The sequence below is a fragment of the Oryctolagus cuniculus genome, chromosome 6 (assembly GCF_964237555.1).
Source record: "Oryctolagus cuniculus chromosome 6, mOryCun1.1, whole genome shotgun sequence".
Taxonomy (NCBI): domain Eukaryota; kingdom Metazoa; phylum Chordata; class Mammalia; order Lagomorpha; family Leporidae; genus Oryctolagus; species Oryctolagus cuniculus.
This window is the reverse complement of record NC_091437.1, coordinates 104,108,395-104,128,517: the sequence shown is the minus strand read 5'-3', so window position 1 is coordinate 104,128,517 and position 20,123 is coordinate 104,108,395. Positions and strand designations below refer to the sequence as shown.

General features: G+C 38.4%; 1 protein-coding gene across 3 annotated transcripts in view; it reads right to left on the bottom strand.

The window, feature by feature from the left end:
• The window catches only part of PKIA (cAMP-dependent protein kinase inhibitor alpha), a 95,264-nt gene extending 78,191 nt beyond the window's left edge, over window positions 1–17,073 (bottom strand). The window contains exon 1 of one of the 3 annotated variants that reach the window (XM_017341410.3): window positions 16,683–17,073. In XM_017341410.3, the coding sequence (XP_017196899.1) occupies window positions 16,683–17,051 (369 nt within the window). In that variant the 5' untranslated portion in view covers window positions 17,052–17,073. The remainder of the gene's footprint in view (window positions 1–16,682) is intronic. The other 2 variants (XM_070075254.1, XM_008255683.4) reach the window with 2 other exon arrangements.
• Window positions 17,074–20,123: the final 3,050 nt, after the last annotated feature.

The window sequence follows — 20,123 nt, the reverse complement described above, 5'->3', positions numbered from 1 at the left end:
GATCACCAATTCCTGTCATTATCTGTTGTCAATAAACAATCCAAAACCATGATATTAGTTTTCAAAAGGCTCTGAATATTTTAAATGAAGGTAACTAAGAAACAGTAGAGCAGCCGATGATGGCTCAAGTTCTTGGGTCCCTGTCACTCACATAGGTGACCCAGGTTGTTTTCTGCATTCCTGCATTCTACCTATTGTGTGCATGTGGAGAGTAAACCAGCTGATGGAAAATCTCTGTCTCTCTCCTAATATCTCTCCCCCTTTCAAATACATTTTTAAAAATAAAAAAAAACTTTTTCCAAATAGTAGATTTGATTTTATCAAGCTCAAGTTAAAGATTGAATTAATGAAATATGTGAAAACTCTGCAAAAAATTCATACTGAATCTCAAGTACTTAACAGCATACTTGAAAGTCAAATGACAGCAAATGACTAATTCTTAAATCAAGAATGCTTCACAAAAATTAAAAATATAAATGCTTTCTTTTTCTTGCTTTCTTGTAGGAGGTGAAAGAATACTAGTAGGTGTCAGACTATTTTAAAAAGCAGGTTATAGTGGTGATATTTCAGAGGCATAAAAAAAACTAAGGTCTTATAAATGAACTGTTCTAAATAGTTTTATGTTTAAAGAACTTTAGTAGAAATGCATTAAAATTATCCAATGTAGTTATAGGAAAGAATTTTTTGTGAATTTTAGTTAATTTATTTGAAAGTTAGAGTTACAGAGAGGGAGAGGCAGAGGCATGGAGAGAGACAGAGATCTTCCATCTACTGGTTCACTTCCCAAATGATTGCAATGGCCAGGGCTGAGACAGACCAGACAAAGACTTGGGCCATCTTCCTCTGTTTTCCCAGGCCACTTACAGAGATCTGGATCAGAAGTTGAGCAGCCGGGACTCTAACCGGCACCCATATGATGTATGAACAGCACCATCCTGCCTCTCTTATTTTTTTTATAGATTTATTTAAATTTTAGTTATCTTTTAACATGGCAGACTATATGGCAGTCTGTTACAACTAGGTTGCAAGGTGATAAAGTTCTAATATGGAACAAAAAATTGCTGCTTAACCCAGCAAATGAGTGTGTGTGTGTGTGTAAATAAAATTATATAGTCTCATGAATGTCAGCATTATGTAAATGCAATCGAGACTGGCACATTATTTAACTCTGATATACCATAAGCATGTTTAGTAAATAATGCAATTGTTTAAGTAGGAGGCATGGGGCATTCAGAGTAAACAACTGACAAAAAGATACCCAAACTAGGACATGATGGGGGAAAAAAGGTTTCATTAAATTTAAACATTTGTTTAAGATATCCATCTGTGAGTGAATGAAAGTAACCTGTACAAATCTTCCTGGTTCAGGCTGCAGTGAAGTTTGTAGGTGAATTTGTAATCAGCAGAACCAGGTCTATTATTTTTCTGTTTACCGCTTAAAATACATCTAGTTCCTACAGCATAGAGGAAAGCACTACATAAGCCACAGCAAGAAACAGATTTGGTTCTGGCCCTGTCATGTAATAACTGTGTGCATGAAGTAAGTGGACAAATCACTAAACTTCATGAACTTCAATTTCCCTGCCTATACAATGAGGATAATTCCTGTTCCTTTGCTATTGGTATGGTTCAATGAGAGAGAAGATATAAAAATACTTTGAGAATTATATAATGCTGTCTAAATCAAAACTTGGGGCTATATAACTGCCACCATCAGTATTTTAGTTTACTATGAGAGGGAATGTTATTTGATGTAAGTGTAGAAAAAGTACTACAATGTTCCATGTTGCAACAATATTTCCCTGACTTTCTCTCCTCATTCTCCAACAAAAGGGAAGAAAAATCCAACAAACAAACCTATTTATTCAGGCCGGCGCCGCGGCTCAATAGGATAATCCTCCACCTAGCAGCGCCCATACACCGGGTTCTAGTCCCGGTCGGGGTGCTGGATTCTTTCCTGGTTGCTCCTCTTCCAGGCCAGCTCTCTGCTGTGGCCCGGGAAGGCAGTGGGGGATGGCCCAAGTGCTTGGGCCCTGCACCCCATGGGAGACCAGGAGAAGCACCTGGCTCCTGCCTTTGGATCACCGCAGTGCGCCGGCCGCAGCGCGCCGGCCGCAGCGCGCCAGCAGCAGCGGCCATTGGAGGGTGAATCAACGGCAAAAGGGAGACCTTTCTCTTTGTCTCTCTCTCACTATCCACTCTGCCTGTCAAAAAACAAAAACAAAAACAAAAACAAAAACAAAAACAAAAACAAAAAGAAACCTATTTATTCACAAAGAATAAGTCTCTATCCTGAAATGCTTGATTCAAATGCAAACCTTCCAAATTTGCAAGACCCTAGAAATTATGGCCTGGAACTCAGATGTAACAGCATTTCTTATGTTTTAAACAGTTTACTCCTCAAAGCAGGAAAGCTGATGGAAAGCTAAAAAAACTTATGGCTAAACAATAATTAAATGAAAATATTAAAGGCTTTTGATTTGATCTGATAGTATTTATAATATAGCAAGATTTAGGTTAGAAAGATTTAAAAAATATAAATTATATAATTAGTATGTCATACATATAAAAATCTGAAATATATATTCATACTTATATATTAAAGAATCACTTCAAAATATTTAAAATATACTTATAACTTTGAAAAATAAACTACCAGTGAAAGAATGTTTTCTTTGTTAAAATTTGAACTCTGTAAACAAGGATTCTTCATACTCTTCTCCAAGTACTTGTCTATTTAAAAGAAATCCATTTTAAAATAACTACTTTTTTTCTTTTTCTTTTTTTCTTTTTTTTTTTTTTTTTTGACAGGCAGAGTTAGACAGTGAGAGAGAAAGACAGAGAGAAAGGTCTTCCTTCCATTGGTTCACCCCCCAAATGACCGCTACGGCCGGCGTGCTGCGCCAATCTGAAGCCAGGAGCCAGGTGCTTCCTCCTGGTCTCCCATGCGGCTGCAGGGCCCAAGCACTTGGGCCATCCTCCACTGCCTTCCCAGGCCACAGCAGAGAGCTGGACTGGAAGAGGAGCAACTGGGACAGAATCCGGCGCCCCGACGGGGACTAGAACCCGGGGTGCCGGCGCCGCAGGCGGAGGATTAGCCTATTGAGCCGCGGTGCCGGCTGTAAAGTTACTATTTTTAACAAGAAAAATTCACATGAATAAATACACATATATATTCACACATATAATTTGTTAAGTATACTTAGTTTATAATACACTAAAGTATAAGAATATATACTTTCATGTATAATATATGTGTACATATATGTACATGGATGTACATAGAACAGGCATCTTGGGGCTGGCATTGTGGCACAGCAGGTTTAAGCTACCCCTTGAAATGCCAGTATCCTACAGTGGAGTGTTGGTTTGAGACCCAGCTGCTCAGCTTCCCATCCAGCTTCCTGCTAATGTACCTGGGAAGGCAGTGAAAGATGGCCCAATAGTTGGGCCCCTGACACCCACATGGAAGACCAGGATGGACTTCCTCGCTGCTGACTTCAGGTTACTTGGGGAGTTATACAAACAGCTTTTGTGGTTATTTGAGGAGTAACACAGCAGATAGATTTCTCTTTCTCTCTGTCTCACTCTCAGTCTACTTTTCAAATAATAGTCTTTGAATCAGACTATGCCCCAAAATCTGCCTATCAAGACTTTGGCGAATAGCTAATAAATTAAGTATTCAAGCAGTGATTAACATTATTGGCTTGAAAATTTAGGGCAAACATACTTATACTAATAATTTACACTTATCACTTAAAAGAATAGTACTTCACTCTTTTATTCCCATGTACAAATGAAGAGACTTTACCAATCACAATAAATTATTGCACATTTTGCTGCAGTTTTTAAGCTTCTCACTGGTGAAGAACTGTGGTTTCCAATTAAGTGTAAGGTTCTAGGAAGTTTTTGTACCTGTTTCTGCAGTCAAATGATCTACCACTGAGCTATATCCCCCTACTTATATCCCCAAATGGCCCATATCAATAATAGAAGTAATATAAGAAAATCAGTATAAAAGTAAAAAAATGCTTTTCTTTCTTTTTTTTATTTATTTGACAGAGTTATAGACAGTGAGAGAGAGAGAGACAGAGAGAAAGGTCTTCCTTCTGTTGGTTCACTACCAAAATGGCCACCACGGCCAGCGCTGCGCCGATCCAAAGCCAGGAGTCAGGTGCCTCTTCCTGGTCTCGAATGTGGGTGCAGGAGCCCAAGCACTTGGGCCATCCTCCACTGCCTTCCTGGGCCACAGCAGAGAGCTGGACTGGAAGAGGAGCAATCGGGACTAGAGCCCGGTGCCTATATGGGATGATGGTGCCGCAGGCGGAGGATTAACCAAGTGAGCCATGGCGCCAGCCCAAAAGTACATGCTTTTCAAGCCCCCAGAATTCTCATCATATTAACCCATGCAATGTGTACTAAACATGCAGCTTTTATAGGCATGAATTTCCAGTATCAGTTCTCACATCAAATGAAACTTTGTTTTTGATGACTACTAAAAGGTGCTGCTGTTGATCAGCTAGAATCAGTACACCTAACGAACAAAGCACTGAATGTTAATCCTCCTGGTCTCTGTAAAACCTTTGGGCTTTAAAAAAAAATTAAAATTTATCACAGTTCAAAAAGATCCTTTCTATGGGATGTACATATAATGAAGTTACAGACTGGTTTTTCTTTTTATGGAACTTAATGAGTTTGATTAATAATATGAAACTTTGCCAACAGTTACACATTGTTAGAAACCTATTTGAGTGTTACCCAAATAACTAGCCAGATAATCAAAGATTGTTAATAGAGGAAGTGAGATAACACTTTTTTTGTAAAGTATCCTCTCCCAAGAACTTGAACACTATAATTGAGAGAAGAAAACACTGATTGCTGTCCTAAGTAAGGAGGTATCCCCATTTTATATGGTATTTTTTTTTCGAAATCAATTCTTTCAACATGCTTAAGATTATTTCTGCTAATAAGTCATTGAAAAGATCAATTAGACATATGGTACTATTCAGAAAGAAAATGGGATGCAGAATTAATAGCCAACTGACTTTTCTTAAGTCATCTAATCAACTACTTGAGGAATCAAAAATAGAAGCTAAGTCTAATACTCAAAACCACTGCCAAGGTCACAGCCTGACCATCTTGCCTTTATGCTGGCCTTAATCTCTCCTAACACTGGCATTACCTGTATTGAGACATCATCCCAAGAGATTCAGTCATTTCAAGACTTAGTTTAAGACTTAGTTTACAAGGAAAGAGGTAGGAAACACAGTTCATAAACATTTGGGAAAAGATTTGATAATGAGGTCTAGTTATAAAATGCCCATGAGAATAAAAGTGATAAAATTGGAAAACATTTATGCTTACAATATATATTACATGTATTGCTGTAAGCTCTCTTTTCTGTTAGTTTCCTTAACTCTCATAACAACCCTGTGATTTTCCTGTCTTAAATAATAGGAACAAATGCACATAAGTTAACTTACAACATAAGTCACGCAGCAGTAAATAGTCAAAGTGGAATTCGAAGCTCAAATTCATTTTCTGAAGGAAATGTTATGGATGTAAGTGGAACCAAAATTACCAAAAATAAAACAATGAAAACTAATAATAAACACAGAAAGAGAAGGGGGTGGCCCAGTGATCAGCATACTTTGAATATAATGTTTACAGCTTGTGGACTGGTTTTGAAAATAACCAAAGGATGCCTGAGAACTCTGAGAACAAAATTACCACCAATGTGATAAAAAAACATTAATTTCATAGTCAGACATTTTGAGATCGATCTAATTGCTTTCATGACACTATAATGCCATTTTATTTCACTTTATATTATCTTTATTAGAAGGAGTAATTTAAATATTTAAACATTTTGCTGGAACTAGTTAGTGATTTTCATTTTTCTGAGATAACTAAGATAACAAATTTCATCCTTTTATACAATGACTTCTCTAGTGTCAGATTTAATATTTATGGTGAATTATTGACTTCACACAGTCCCATGAAGATGTTGTATGTCTAGTAGCTCAAACCTATATACAGATGGAACTTACTGAGATTTTACTTCCGCTACGATTGTGTTCTTCACAATTAATAAGATTGAAAAAGACAGAGATAAAAGAACTTCTGAATAACATTTTATTATTAAAATGTGTATCTTGCATTTTGAATTTTCTGAATTCAAATCTGTTATAGTTGAAGAAAGAATAGGAAAGTCGTGTTTTCCTATCCTGGGTTTTCTGTGCATGGTTGTGTGAACTGCTTACTAGATACATCTCAAACTTTAATGGATATCATCTCTAATTCCCACTGGGAATTATAAAATTTTTAAATTTTAAAATTTATAAAACCTCAGAGGGAAATAGTATGTTTGAAAAGAAACAGGGAAGAACATTGTCAAATTCATAATTCATCCCATTGTGCATACAGAAAATATAATGAATTTATATAAAATATCAATTATTTTGTATCAAGACAGTTTTCAAAAATAAATATTAATCAATTTAGCTGTTCAACATATTTTTATGCTCTTGAATTTTTGCATCAAAATAATACCAGTTTACATTTTTTGAGTGATTACCATAGTTATCTCATAAATTCACTAGGGATCTTAACATTTATACAGCATATCAAATGTATTTATGAAGTATATCAAATGCATTCAAAGCTCCTTCCTTGCTTTACAATACTGAGTAGCTTTCTAATATGGAGAGGATGAAAGAAATATCACTTAAATTTCTTTTCTATGGGATTATCACTTATGTCTCAGTTAAGCATTATCAATGGAGACTCTCAGTAGGTACATTTTTATTTATCACAATACTCTTCAGTACTGATCATAGGTAATCTTAATAAATATGAGTAAGCACCAAATAGTTAAAAATACCAGCTCCATTTTCCATCTCAGATTGGCTCAGTGTATAAAGCACAAATTTGATGAAGGCACTTTCCCCAAGAACTACTCACTTCCTTATGAACTCTGTGAGAAATTAAATCTAGATTGCAATGATTTGTCACAGTTTGTTTTTGTGTATAGTACTTTAAAAAAGCCCTAAGTCTTTGTTTTTTAGAGATTTATTTATTTATTTGAAAGTCAGAGTTACAAGAGAGAAGGAGAGACAGAGAGAGAGGTCTTCCATCTAGTGGTTCACTTCCCAAATGGCCTTTGCCACAGTGCCAGCCCTACCATTAAGTCTTTTCAGAATCCTTCATGAAATGCTTTATTCTCTAGTGAACAGACCTTTTATATATATATATATATATGTCTACATATACATACAAATCTAATCTTTTTTCTGAAATTTTGATATCTGAGAGGTCTTCAAAATATTCTTGGAAATTAGGTGTTGCCATAGCAACAAGTTCACTTGCGATGCTCGCATCCTGTATTGGATTCCCACTTCCTGTTAATGCACAACCTAGGAGGCAGTGAATGAGAGCTCCAGTACATGCGTTGCTGTCACCCACATGGGAAACCTGAATTAAGTTTGCAGTTCTCAGCTTTAGCCTGGCTTCATCCTGGCTGTTGTGGACATTTGGAGAGTGAACCAGCGGATGTGAGAGATTCTCTCTCTCTCTCTCTCTCTCTCTCTCTGTATGTCACCCACCCTTCCCTCCCCCCACCTCCTTGCTCCCTCTGTGTTTTTCAAATAAATAAGAATATTCCTACAGTTGAGGAGAATATATATTAGAAAAAATTATGCATGGTTATCATTTTCTTTACACCAAAATAGACTGTTCTTTAAAAAAAAAAAGATTTATTTATTTATTTATTTATTTGAAAGTCAGAGTTACACAGAGAGAGGAGAGGCAGAGAGAGAGAGCGAGCGAGAGGTCTTCCAGCCGGTGGTTCACTCCCTAATTGGCTTCAACGACCGGAGCTGCGCTGATCTGAAGCCAGGAGCCAGGAACTTCCTCTGGGTCTCCCACATGGGTGCAGTGGCCCAAGGACTTGGGCCATCTTCCACTGCTTTCCCAGGCCACAGCAGAGAGCTGGACAGGAGGAAATAGAGCAGCACCCCATATGGATGCCAGTGCTTCAGGCCATGGCATAAGCCGCTGTGCCACAGCGCTGGCCCTAGACTTTTCTTTTGATCCCATTTCCCCATGAAATTTTTCTGTAGTACTCCCTATTACTATAGTTACTTTTTAATATTTGCTGGACTTTAAATATGAATTTGAATTTGGGTGAGACTGACAGATCATCTGCAGTAATTACATTAGGCCCCTGCCAATACAGATTCAATGTGATTTCTGCAAGTCCTAACAAGTAATGTTTTAAAATGCATAGAGGGTATTAACAGCCTGGCTGTTTTCACTGGACTTTAATTTTCAGAAAATCTGAGCATGTAAAATCATAGAGAGGAGAGGAAGCAATAGAATTAAAGATATTGCAACTTTTTCTATGAGTATTTGTTAAGTTGTTGTTTATTCAGACAAAAGTCAGAGTGTCGGTTTATAAAGTCTTCTTTGCAAAGAAGGTTTAACTAGACAGCATTAAAGACAATTGTAAAGAATAAGAGAAATGTTTAGGGGCCAGCACTGTGGCATAACCAGAAAAGCCATTGTCTGCAGTGCTGGCATTCAGTATGGGCGCTAGTTCAAGTCCTGGCTGCTCCACTTCTGATGTAGCTCTTTGCTATGGCCTGGGAAAGCAGTAGAAGATGGTCCAAGTCCTTGGGCCCCTGCATCTTCATGGGAGACCCTGGAGAAGCTCCTGGCTCCTGGCTTCAGCTCAGGCCGTTGCGGCCATTTGGGGAGTGAACCAGTGGATGGGAAGATCTCTCTCTCTCTCTCTCTCTCTCTGCTTCTCTGTAACTTTGCCTTTCAAATAAATAAATAAATAAGTCTTTAAAAAGAGAGTGAAATGTTTAATAATAATTCTTTTTTTTCTTTTTTTTGACAGGCAGAGTGGATAGTGAGAGAGAGAGAGACAGAGAGAAAGGTCTTCCTTTGCTGTTGGTTCACCTTCCAATGGCCGCCACGGCTGGCGCGCTGCGGCTGGCATACTGCACTGATCCGAAGGCAGGAGCCAGGTGCTTATCCTGGTCTCCCATGGGGTGCAGGGCTCAAGCACTTGGACCATCCCCCGCTGCCTTCCCGGGCCACAGCAGAGAGCTGGCCTGGAAGAGGGGCAACCGGGACAGAATCCGGCGCCCTGACCGGGACTAGAACCTGGTATGCTGGCGCCACAGGCGGAGGATTAGCCTATTGAGCCGCGGGGCCAGCCGATAATTCTTTTCAGCTGGTAAACCAAAGGAAAAGCACACCTTAAAATATTGCTGTGACATGTCTAGGGTCAGGTGTATTGTGGACTCTGTTGATCCACTTAAACATATGTTCTAGCAACCCTTCAGTTTGAAGTAGCTTTTAAAATATATGTCATAGTACATATTACTTCATCCTTGCCCTTTTAGCATGCTTATGTCTAATTCAAGTAAAACATGATGCAACCTCCAGCAAGTCTTCTGTTTCTCCTCTCTTGGACAATGTAATCGGGACAGTGTTTGGAGCACTTTAAAGTCTTACTAATTCTGTCCAAATGCTCTGTAGTTTAGCTTAAATAAGATACTCATTATTAAGGTTTAATGATTCTGTTTCAGGATACTAATTAAAAAGAATGCACTACAGAAAAAGAAAAAATATGAAATAGAATGTTTACCATAATTCAGGTACATATATTTGAACTAAATGTTGACCAAATGTTGGATTAGACTAAGTACAAATGTCCTATTTCTAGAATTTAAACAACAAAAACAATAAAAATGTTGATGTCTTCACTTTTCTGCATTGTTGTTAAAAGTATTAACTGACATCCATGATGCAATTAGTAATTTTTTGAAATGATAAAATGTGTGATTAAGAGACTGGAGATCTTTCAATACTTGTGTATGATATCCTCCATGAATTTGAAATGGAAAAAGGCGAGAATTTTTCCTTGCTCATGTTTTGTTAAATGAATGTCCTTATATTACTTGCATTCAATTTTAAGATGGTTTGAAATGATTTCATAACATACAGAAATATTATCTATTGATGGTTATGATTTTTATGGTCAATATATATTCACATTATAATTTTTTGAGTATAATCTTTGATCCACAATACCACTCTATACCTCTCCCACCATCTTTCCAAAAGTAAAAGCACCAGGGTGGGTGTTTGGCCTAGAAGTTAAGATACTGGTTAAAAGCCAGCTCTCTGCTGTGGCCAGGGAGTGCAGTGGAGGATGGCCCAAGTATTTGGGCCCTGCACCCCACGGGAGACCAGGATAAGTACCCGGCTCCTGCCATCGGATCAGCGTGGTGCGCTGGCCGCAACGCGCCGGCTGTGGTGGCAATTGGAGGGTGAACCAACAGCAAAAGGAAGACCTTTCTCTCTGTCTCTCTCTCTCACTGTCCACTCTGCCTGTCAAAAAATAAAATAAAAATTATAAAAAAAAGATACTGGTTAAGAAACCTGAATCACACATCAGAATACCCGGGTTCTAAGTCCTTATTCTGTCTCCCCATTTCACCTGCTAATATGAACCTTGCTAATATGCCTGCTAATATGAACCCTGGGAGATAGCAGCAATTGCTGAGGTAATTGAATTCCTGCCATCCATGAGGGTTAACATGGATTGAGTTCTCAGCCCCTGACTTTCACCTGACCCAGTCCCTGCTCTTGTGGGCATTTGGGGAGCTTTCTCTCTCTCTCTCTCTCTCTCTCTCTCTGTGCTTCTCCAACAATAATCATAATTTTAAAAGTCCAAGCACCAACTTATAAAGACATATGTACCACTGTGTCCATTATACATATCTTGAAGACACCAAACAATTTTGAAATTAATATTTATCAAAATCTTGACGGAATAAATGATAGTACATTCACTGTACACATGATTAACGTCTATTAAACATAATATGGTAGTGTTACATACTATATATATTTAATATAATGACAATATACTAAAATTCTTTTGCAACTAAGAATCTCACATACATAGAATAAAATAGTATTCCTTCAAAAGGAATGCAAATCGTACATACTACAATATTGCTGAAATTTCAAAGCATTATCTTTAGTAAAAGAAACTAGACACAAAATGACAAATATTATATGATTATACCTATATGAGCTATCTGGTACAGGCAAATTCATAGGTACAGGAAATATAATAGAGTTTACTAGGAAGGGTTGAGAGGCATAGTGCACAAAAGGTGATTGCTTTAGTGGGTACAGAGTTTCTATTTGGGAAGAAGAGAAAATTTTGCAAATTGGTAGTAGTTATTGTTGCACTAAATTATGCATATATTTAAAACCAGAGAATTATACATTTAAAAATAGATAAAATGGTAAGCTCTGTACCATGACTATTATTTTACCACAATAAAATTTTTAAAGTTATGCACTATAAAATAAACTACAAATTTACCTTACATTGGGCATATTATGAAGTTTCCCACAACATTTCATTTAGTTTAGGATTTTATACTCTTATCATATTCTGGGTACAAAAAAAGTGAACTTTTAGAATGTAAAAAAATCAACAATTTAGGTCATCCTCTGGAGTTTTCTATCTCTCTACCTCTGTTTTTTCTAGAGCAATGTTGTTCATGTCACACCTGTTTGAATCACCAGGAACCTTGTAGCTATTACCAGTATCCATAAATATCTAAGAGTTCTGTTACATTTTTTTGCAGCAAAGAGGATTCGTGTCTGTTTTAGGCTGGTAATTGTTTTAGAATAGAGAGATGAACATGACATCCTTATTACTGCAGACACCAATAAACAAGAAAGAAACAGTAACTTTGACATAAGACTAAGGCCATCCCAAAAGAAATGAATATATTTCAAAGTGGTGTAAAGTAATCACCACTGGCAATATTCTACCAATTTGGCACCATAATACTCTAAGTCTGAGAACTATTTTTTTGTAAAAAAATAGTTTTAATTGGGAAACCCTAAATATGTCATTTGGGCTGTGTAATGTTCAGTCACCCTTCTTTCTAGCACTTGCTTTCTAGTCATCTCAGAAGTCTTTTTGCCATTGTGAGTGAAGGGCTCTCACTTCAGCAAAGAGAATAGAGGAACTTCACATCAAGTACTAGAAAGAAGAACCTCACATCAAGTATAGGCTAATAAAAGATACATTTATTGTCAGAGTAGTTCCCAAAAAGATAATTTTAACTGTTCCCTAAAAAGGGCTTTAGTGGATCTTAAACATCTACAATTGTGTACAAAATTGTGTGTGTGTGTGTGTGTGTATTTGGTGAGAGAATGCATGGTTTGTTGAATTATCAAAGGAATTTACATTAACACCCAAAAGTTTGAAAATCTCCAGAAAGATTAATCACAAAACAATTTTAAAGTACTCTGATGCATCTGGCATTATGTTTTTATAGTGCTTTCCTTCAGTCTATTAAACTTCAAAGAGCATCATTGTAATGTGGAAAAAATCTCTGCCATTTAGTTTCTGTCATTTGAATGACATCTCAGAAGCTAAGCTTTCTCAATGTGAAATTAGCATATAGCAGAAGCACTAAATTAGATAACACAGTTGAAAGTCACTAATAGAGTGCCTTGAAACAGCCTAAGTGCTTATAGATGTAAGATGCTTATCTTGCTTAGAATGCAGCATTCTGAAAATAGGTACCATGTCTTTAAATTTTTGTTATGCTTGCCATGCTGTTAATATATGTGATTTACTACACATTTAAGGTCAAGTATGTCCATTAATGTCTTTTTAATGAATATGGTAATTTGAGAGTATATTACTATTTAGTACTATAAAAGGGCACTTAAAGTAAATTAGTACTTGCACATATGTTGAAAGCCTAATTTGTTGGGGCCGGTGCCTTGGTGCACAGAGGTTAATCCTCCGCCTGTGGTGCCGGCATCATGTATGGGCGCCGGTTCTTGTCCCGGCTGCTCTTCTTCCAGTCCAGCTCTCTGCTGTGGCCTGGGATAGCAGTAGAAGATGGCCCAAGTGCTTGGGCCCCTGCACCTGCATGGGAGACCAGGAAGAAGCTCCTGGCTCCTGGCTTCAGATCGGTGCAGCTCTGGCCATTGTGGCCATTTGGAGAGTGAACCAACAGAAGGATGACCTCTCTCTCTCTCTCTCACTGTAACTCTACCTGTCAAATAAATAAAATCTTAAAAAAAAAAAAGGAAGCCTAATTTGTTAAGTGGGTAAATACTTGTGGACTAACTCATTTCTTCATTAAAATCAAATAGCTGAACACCTACTACAGTTACATGTAGCCAGCACTATATTATGAGTTGAAGGTAATAAAATTTGTGCATCCTAGACCCTGTTCTCAAGGGCTAAGCTAGAAGAACAGACAAACCATGTCCACATGAAAGGATAAACAAAGATAAAAAGTACTACAGTTATTTAGACCAGGGAAAAAAACACGTCTGACCAGGAAAGGAAAATGGGTAGAGGGAAGGATTCATGTCTGAGGCAATGTCTGATGTTTCAACACAAAGACTGGGCCAAAGGACAAATGTAGATATACGGGTAGGACATCATGAGGCACGATTTGGAAATAAAGACCAGTTAATTGGGCTGTGCATGACTTATCTTAAGGAGATTAGTGAGTAGTGGTATCAAAAGATATCACAGTGCATGGTATGTATTACTTATTATTAATATTTTAAACACAAATATTAACAAAAAAGAACATAGTTGAAAACTTATAAACAAAGACATAATGAATAGAAATCTGTCAATTAAGTATTCACTGGCATCTTTCAAAATAGAACATTTTTCTACCCATTCTCAGTGGAAGTACTGGTTGATTATCAGTGTAATTTTTTCTGTATCCTTATTATTCCCGTTTATGTTTTATTTTCCACTTTTCAATATCTCAAGATAAGACTATTTCAATTGTAGCTAATAACAATAATGCAGCCAGAAAATGCTCCTTTGTAATGATAACACAACCTTGACTCCTAAATTTGTATTCCCTCAGTTGCTGATAACATTCATTGCCTGTGAGACACAAATTTTTTGTTTTGTTTTGTTTTGTTTTGTTAATGTGATTGGAAAGCAGTAGATAGGCTTCAAGTCTACCTTGTCAAACCTAGGGAAGTGCCTGAGTTCATTTAGCATCTAATCAGGCACATTACTCCATTTTTCATTCCTCCTTTATTTCTGAATACTAGTCGATTAATTTTTTCTTTCCTTGGGAAGCATTTAAATGAAAGGAAATAAAGTCATAAATCAATTTCAGTCATAAAATCATACCTCTATTTCTGCTTCTGGCTCTGACTTTAGAAAAATGTTCCTGATTTTTGAAATTGTTTAATCACAACAAGGTCCAAAGTCAGAATTCTCTTAAAATTTAGTTGTCTCCCTTGGTTGTCCCAAAATGCATACTGAATTTTCAAACTTGTGTTTTTTCTTGTCAATGAGTTTTCTCCAATTCTAATCTGTAGACTTGGTGGGTCAATGTCACCTGTAAAATCCTTAGCAAGTATTAGAACAGCTTAGACAACACCAGTCTCCTGATCCTGACTCCTTTTCTTGCCTAGAAATTAATTTTTTTCAGAAACCATGTAATAGACATTTTGAATTTCTAACCATTATTAGGATATTTTCATGCACTTCTCTTATACAGAAGGATGACTCTTAATACTATGGAAATATTCATTGTACTTCTGGGATTAACCTGTATTTTATACACCTTGGGCTAATTTTTTCAGAATATAATATATATATAACATAAAATGTATTAATATTTGTCAGTACTAATTCTTCAGAATAATGATTTTTAAGGTTATTTTATACCAGAAAAGAATGGTGGTAGAGTAGCAGATTTTGCTGTTGATATTGTGCTTTGTGACTTCCTGTTGATGTGCCTGAACCAAAATTAGAGAATCTTGAAAATGTAGTATTTTAAATCCAAATCATGTCCAACATATAATAATGCCAACAAACAAACCAAATCAAAACAACAGACAAAACTTGGCTCAAGATCCCCGTAGTCAGTTCCCAGAGTAGGCCACTGTGTCGTGGGCTTTGCTTCCTCCATCTCCTACACTGAAGGTGCCAACAAAGAAAATTCCAATCTCTTTAAGGTGTCTTTTATAAAAAGAGAATTTGTCATCAGAAAAGGAATAATAGTGTAGAACAGAATTAAAATGATTTTTCAAAACCAGTGTCTTTGTCTAAAAGCAATATTGAAAAGGGAAGGTAAGGAGAGGTAAATTTTATGGCTATAAACTCTGGTTCTTCTCATTGATTCTCTATTCTAATTGGCTAAAATAAAATCGCATGGCTCTTGAGTCAGACTGTCTCTCTAATTGCAAGTTTAAAGATAACAGATCTCCTTTTCAATAGACTATTGGCACACAGACATCTCACAATCTGGCTCACTGCAACTGTTCTCTGTTAGTGAAGTGGCATATTTGCAATCCTCGTAACAGCCATCTTAACCATTTCACAGCATATTATTCAAATGTACATCCCTAGGAGGCAACAAGGATAGGGACAGAACTCAGTGGCAAGGGGTCTCTGGGGGTAAATCCTAGGGCAAGTGGATTGCAAATGGAGAGACAAACTTCAGGATGCTCAAGTAACCTAAGGCTTAGACTGGGCAGTCCCATTGGTTTTCTAATACCTTTAGAGAAAGCCTCCTGGGAAAGTCTTTTGAGGTTAGTGGGGAACACTAGGGCAACCACGCTGCTTGCTTTTTGGGAAGGACTCGCCCTAGATCCTAACAGCTGGTTGTCTCACCACCAAACAAACAAACAAAAAGCATCAAGAGAAACTGGATAGACTGTCATTCACCTTTTTTACTTCTACCTATATTTGTACTTAGGAAGCATCCTTCACACCCCAATAAACTGGTGGCTACAGGGTCTACAATGAAGAGAGCTGTAGGAAAGCATAGCGGTGCTGTGCTGAAAGCAGGCTATTTCATCCCAGCTGTTTGGGAGAAGGACACAGGTAACAGTACCTAGACAGAAAACGGAAAAGGAAACACTTCCTGAGGCAATGCCCTTTCTAGGTCCTTGACAAAATCAGTCATGGAATGAGGCGGTGGATAGGAGCCGACAAAAGTTGGCCTGTTGAAGGCCACTTCGGAAAAAGATCAATGAAAACATTGACAGAGAAGATGATAAGCGAAGGGAGAAGCGATGTCAAGTGCTGCTCCAGCGAAGCTGAACTCCAGGAGCTAAGTTTCTCCTTCCATAGAGACTCTTTGTAAAGGTGCGGTATTGAAGCAGGTGTTCTGACATTGAGATGAGCACAGACCCAGTCTGATAATTGGGAAGAGACGGCACCATGGGAAACAGAGAGGGAAGATTTCAGATTACTCCTGGCTGTTGCTAGGGACCTGCTGCTCCAAAGCTCGAAAATAGTCAAGTGCAGGTAGCAGGCAGAAAGGTAACGGTGCAACTCAAATTATTTTGTATCTTGAATTCCCTTCAGTGTCTAAGCAAACCTGGCATTGAAATGGTTGATCCTATTTTAAAGAGTCCAGAGGCTGAACGCCTTCTTTGTTTGCCCGGTAATCCCGCTCTTCCAATCTGCAGCACTTGCCTGATTAACATTTCAGTCCTAGTAGTTGCTCCTTTTCCCACCTCCGAATGCAGCAGGGCTGTCCCCCTTCTACCCTTTACAAACCCCATTATTATCGGAGCAGAAAGCACCGCGCAGTGTGGCCGGAGCTGTTAACCGCCCGGCTGCTTACCTTCCCCAGGAACCAGTCAGCGCACGTCCCGGGCGCCCGGTGCCCCGGGCAGAAGTCCAGCCGCGCGGGGCCGTGTGCGTGGTCAGCTCCGCGGGCCCCCACCCCAACCTGCCAGCTGCAGCTACCGCTCCCGCCGCCCAGCTCCGGTCGCATGAAGTCATCCCCCGCCCCGGGCCGGATCACCACATTCAGCTCCAGCCGCGGGGGGAGAGGGACCTCTCCTGGCCGCAGGGAACGGAGCCTGGCGGCTGCCCACGACCCACACCGCCCGTCCGGGTTGTAGGTTTGTTTTCTATTAATATTTTTACAGATGCAGTATCTCTGGATTGTGGACCGCGAGAGCAGAGCCAGAGAGACTTCCCTCTGCATAGCGTCCTTGCTCCAAGCGCTCCCCTGTCACTGCTGCTGCATGGACAGCTCCATTCGCCTGTGTGGGTTTCCCACCCTCCACATCTTCCTTATCAGTATTGTTCATTTTGCTTAAATTGAGAACGGGGATTGTCTTTTAAGATCAACATACAAATACTCCGAACATATTTTAGATTGGCAATCAATCTTTCTAAGCCCCTTGTAGCGCGCTCCACCTCCTCTCCAACACAACACGCGGGCGCGCGCGCGCACGCACACACACACACTCGCAACACACAGGCAACCTGCTCACAATGGTGAAAGCTGGCACCCCTCGCCCTGCAGCCTACGTAACAGAACGGGGATCCCCCATAGGACTAGAGAAATGGGTCCGACCAGAGAAGGCATCCAAGGCAACAGAGAGAGAGGTCAGCCCAGGATTTTGTTGCAGTTCAGGAGTGCATCAGCTGACAAATATTCCCCCAACACCTTTTTCTCTCCCTTCCTCATTTTCGCCCCCAATCCCCTCCTGCCACCTAACTGGGCCGATTTCTATGGCGACAGCTATACCATTTGGAAAACAAGATGCAGAGTGCACATTATCTGAAGGCTATGTTTTATATTCCTCAAAGAATTTGTCTTAGGAAAGAAATAAGCACCTATGCATACAACCCCATTCCGGCCCTACTTAACTGGGCACAAGCTATTATTAACAAGGTGGTTCTTTCTCTCTCCTTCCCACCTCCCTCCTTTTGCTTCTTTCCAAAATGACTGACCATTTCAATAGAGGGCTGGGTGTTTAAGGAAAAGAGTCTAGGACTTGCACTTTTTGTGGCTGAGCTAAAGTTTTTTACCCAGTTGTGGAGGCAGTTCAAATTAGAGAGGTTCTTTGCCATCAGTTCTATAGGGGTAGAGTACCCTCCTTTTACTTGCCTTGCAACTGGAATTATCCATATTAAATCCAAGCCATCTGCAAAAGGCTAGGTAAGCACCTTTGCTTAATGAAAGTTCCCATCCTCAGTCAATTCCACAACTGGGAGTACTGAAGCCAAAACAGTTCCAAAAACAGCTCAGTATCTGAGGCCTTAGAATGTATACTCTATGAATCTGGAAGGATCTAGTCCATCTCTGTGAACCATGCTTTCATAAAATTAAGGCCATTAACAGTAGCATAGACCAGGGAATTCTTAATCTGCATCAAAAGGGAGATTATAAATAGAATTAAGGAATATGGAATTTGGGTGAGAAAATTGCATCTTTAGTTTCACCAAACTCTATTTGAAATTTAGCATTTAAAATGTCCTTTGAGTGTAAAATATAGGCAACAAATTACAATAATATTAGAACCACCTGTGAATGTGCCACTAATAGAAATCACAGATAGTTCCCTACTACAGTTTTTGCAGCTATCACAAAATCTCTTACTGTGATATTATAATCAAGCCATGACTCCTTTTTTTGTTTTACTTATTAGACTATATTTTTAGAAAGGTTTTAAGTTGTGAAAAATTGTAGGTAATAGATCTGTTTATCTCATCCCCAATTTCCCATATTATTAGCATTTTATGTTAGTATAGTATCTTTGTTACAGGCAGTGATCCAATATGGAAACATTGGCCATTAACTAATGTCTAAAGTTGCATTAGGATTGCTTGGTTTTTGCCTAATGCCCTTCATTCTATACCAGGCTCCCTCCCATCCACATTAAATTGAGTTGTTATGTCCCTGTAAGTTCCTCTTGGCTGTGATACTTTCTTAGAATTTTCTTGTTTTTCATGACCTTGACAGTCTTCATGACTCAATTTTGGTAAACTGTATGTGTCCTGGAAACTATCCATTTCTTCTAAGTTTTTCAATTTTTTGGTATACAGCTCTTTTTAGTAATTCCTGATGATTCTTTTTATTTCTGTGGTATCTGTTGTTACATTTCCTTTTTCATCTCTGATTTTATTGATTTGAGTCTTCTCCCTCTTTTTTTTTTTTTTTTTTTTTTTTTTGGTTAATTGGGACTATAGTATATTAGTTTTGCTTATTTTTTCAAAAAGTCAGCACTTCATTTCACTGATCTTTCATATGGTTTTTTGGTTTTAATGTTTTATTTCTTATCTATTTTAATTATTTCTTTCCTTCCAGTAATTTTTTGTTTGGTTTGTTGTTTTTCTAGGTCCTTGAAATGCATTGATAGCATGTTTATTTGGTACCTTCCCCATTTCTTCCTGTAGGTACCAATTGCTATAAATTTCCCTAACACTATTTTTGCTGTATCCCATGTTTCTATAAGATGTATTGTCATCTTCATTCATTTCCAGAAATTGCTTGATTTCCCTTTTGATTTCTTCTGTGACCCACTGTTCATTCTGGAGCATGCTATTCAGTCTCCATGTGTTTTGCATATGTTTTAGACATCCTTTCTTTTTAAGATTTTATTTATTTATTTGAGAGGTACAGTTATAGATAGAGAGAAGGAAAGACAGAGGGAAAGGTCTTCCATCTACTGGTTCACTCCCCAAATGGCTGCAATGGCCAGAGGTTGGCCAGTCCAAACCAGGAGCCAGGAGCTTCTGCATACAGGGGACCAAGCACTTGGGCCATCTTTTACCGCTTTTATAGGCCACAGCAGAGAGCTAAAACAGAAGAGGAGCAGCTGGGACATGAACCAGCTTCCATAGTGCATGTTGGCACCATAGGTGGAGGCTTAGCTTATTACAATGTACCGTTGGCACACTCCTAGAGATTTTTGAGTTGTTGATTTCCAGCTTCTGTTCACTGTGCTGAGAAGATGCATGGTATGATTTCAGTTTTTTTTTTCTTTTTTATTTTACTGAGACTTCCTTCATGGCCTACCATATGGTTTATCCTAGAGAAAATTTCATTCAGAATGAATATGTATTCTGCAACTGTAGGATGAAAAGTTCTGTATATATCAGTTAAGTCCATTTGGTCCATAGTCTCAATTAGCTCTGTTGGCTTGTTGCTGTTTTCTGTGTAGTTGATCTGTCCATTGATGAAAATGGGGTGTTGAAGTCGCCTGTTACTATTGTATTGGAGTCTATGTCTCCCTTTAGATCCATTAACATGTCATTTAAATAGCCA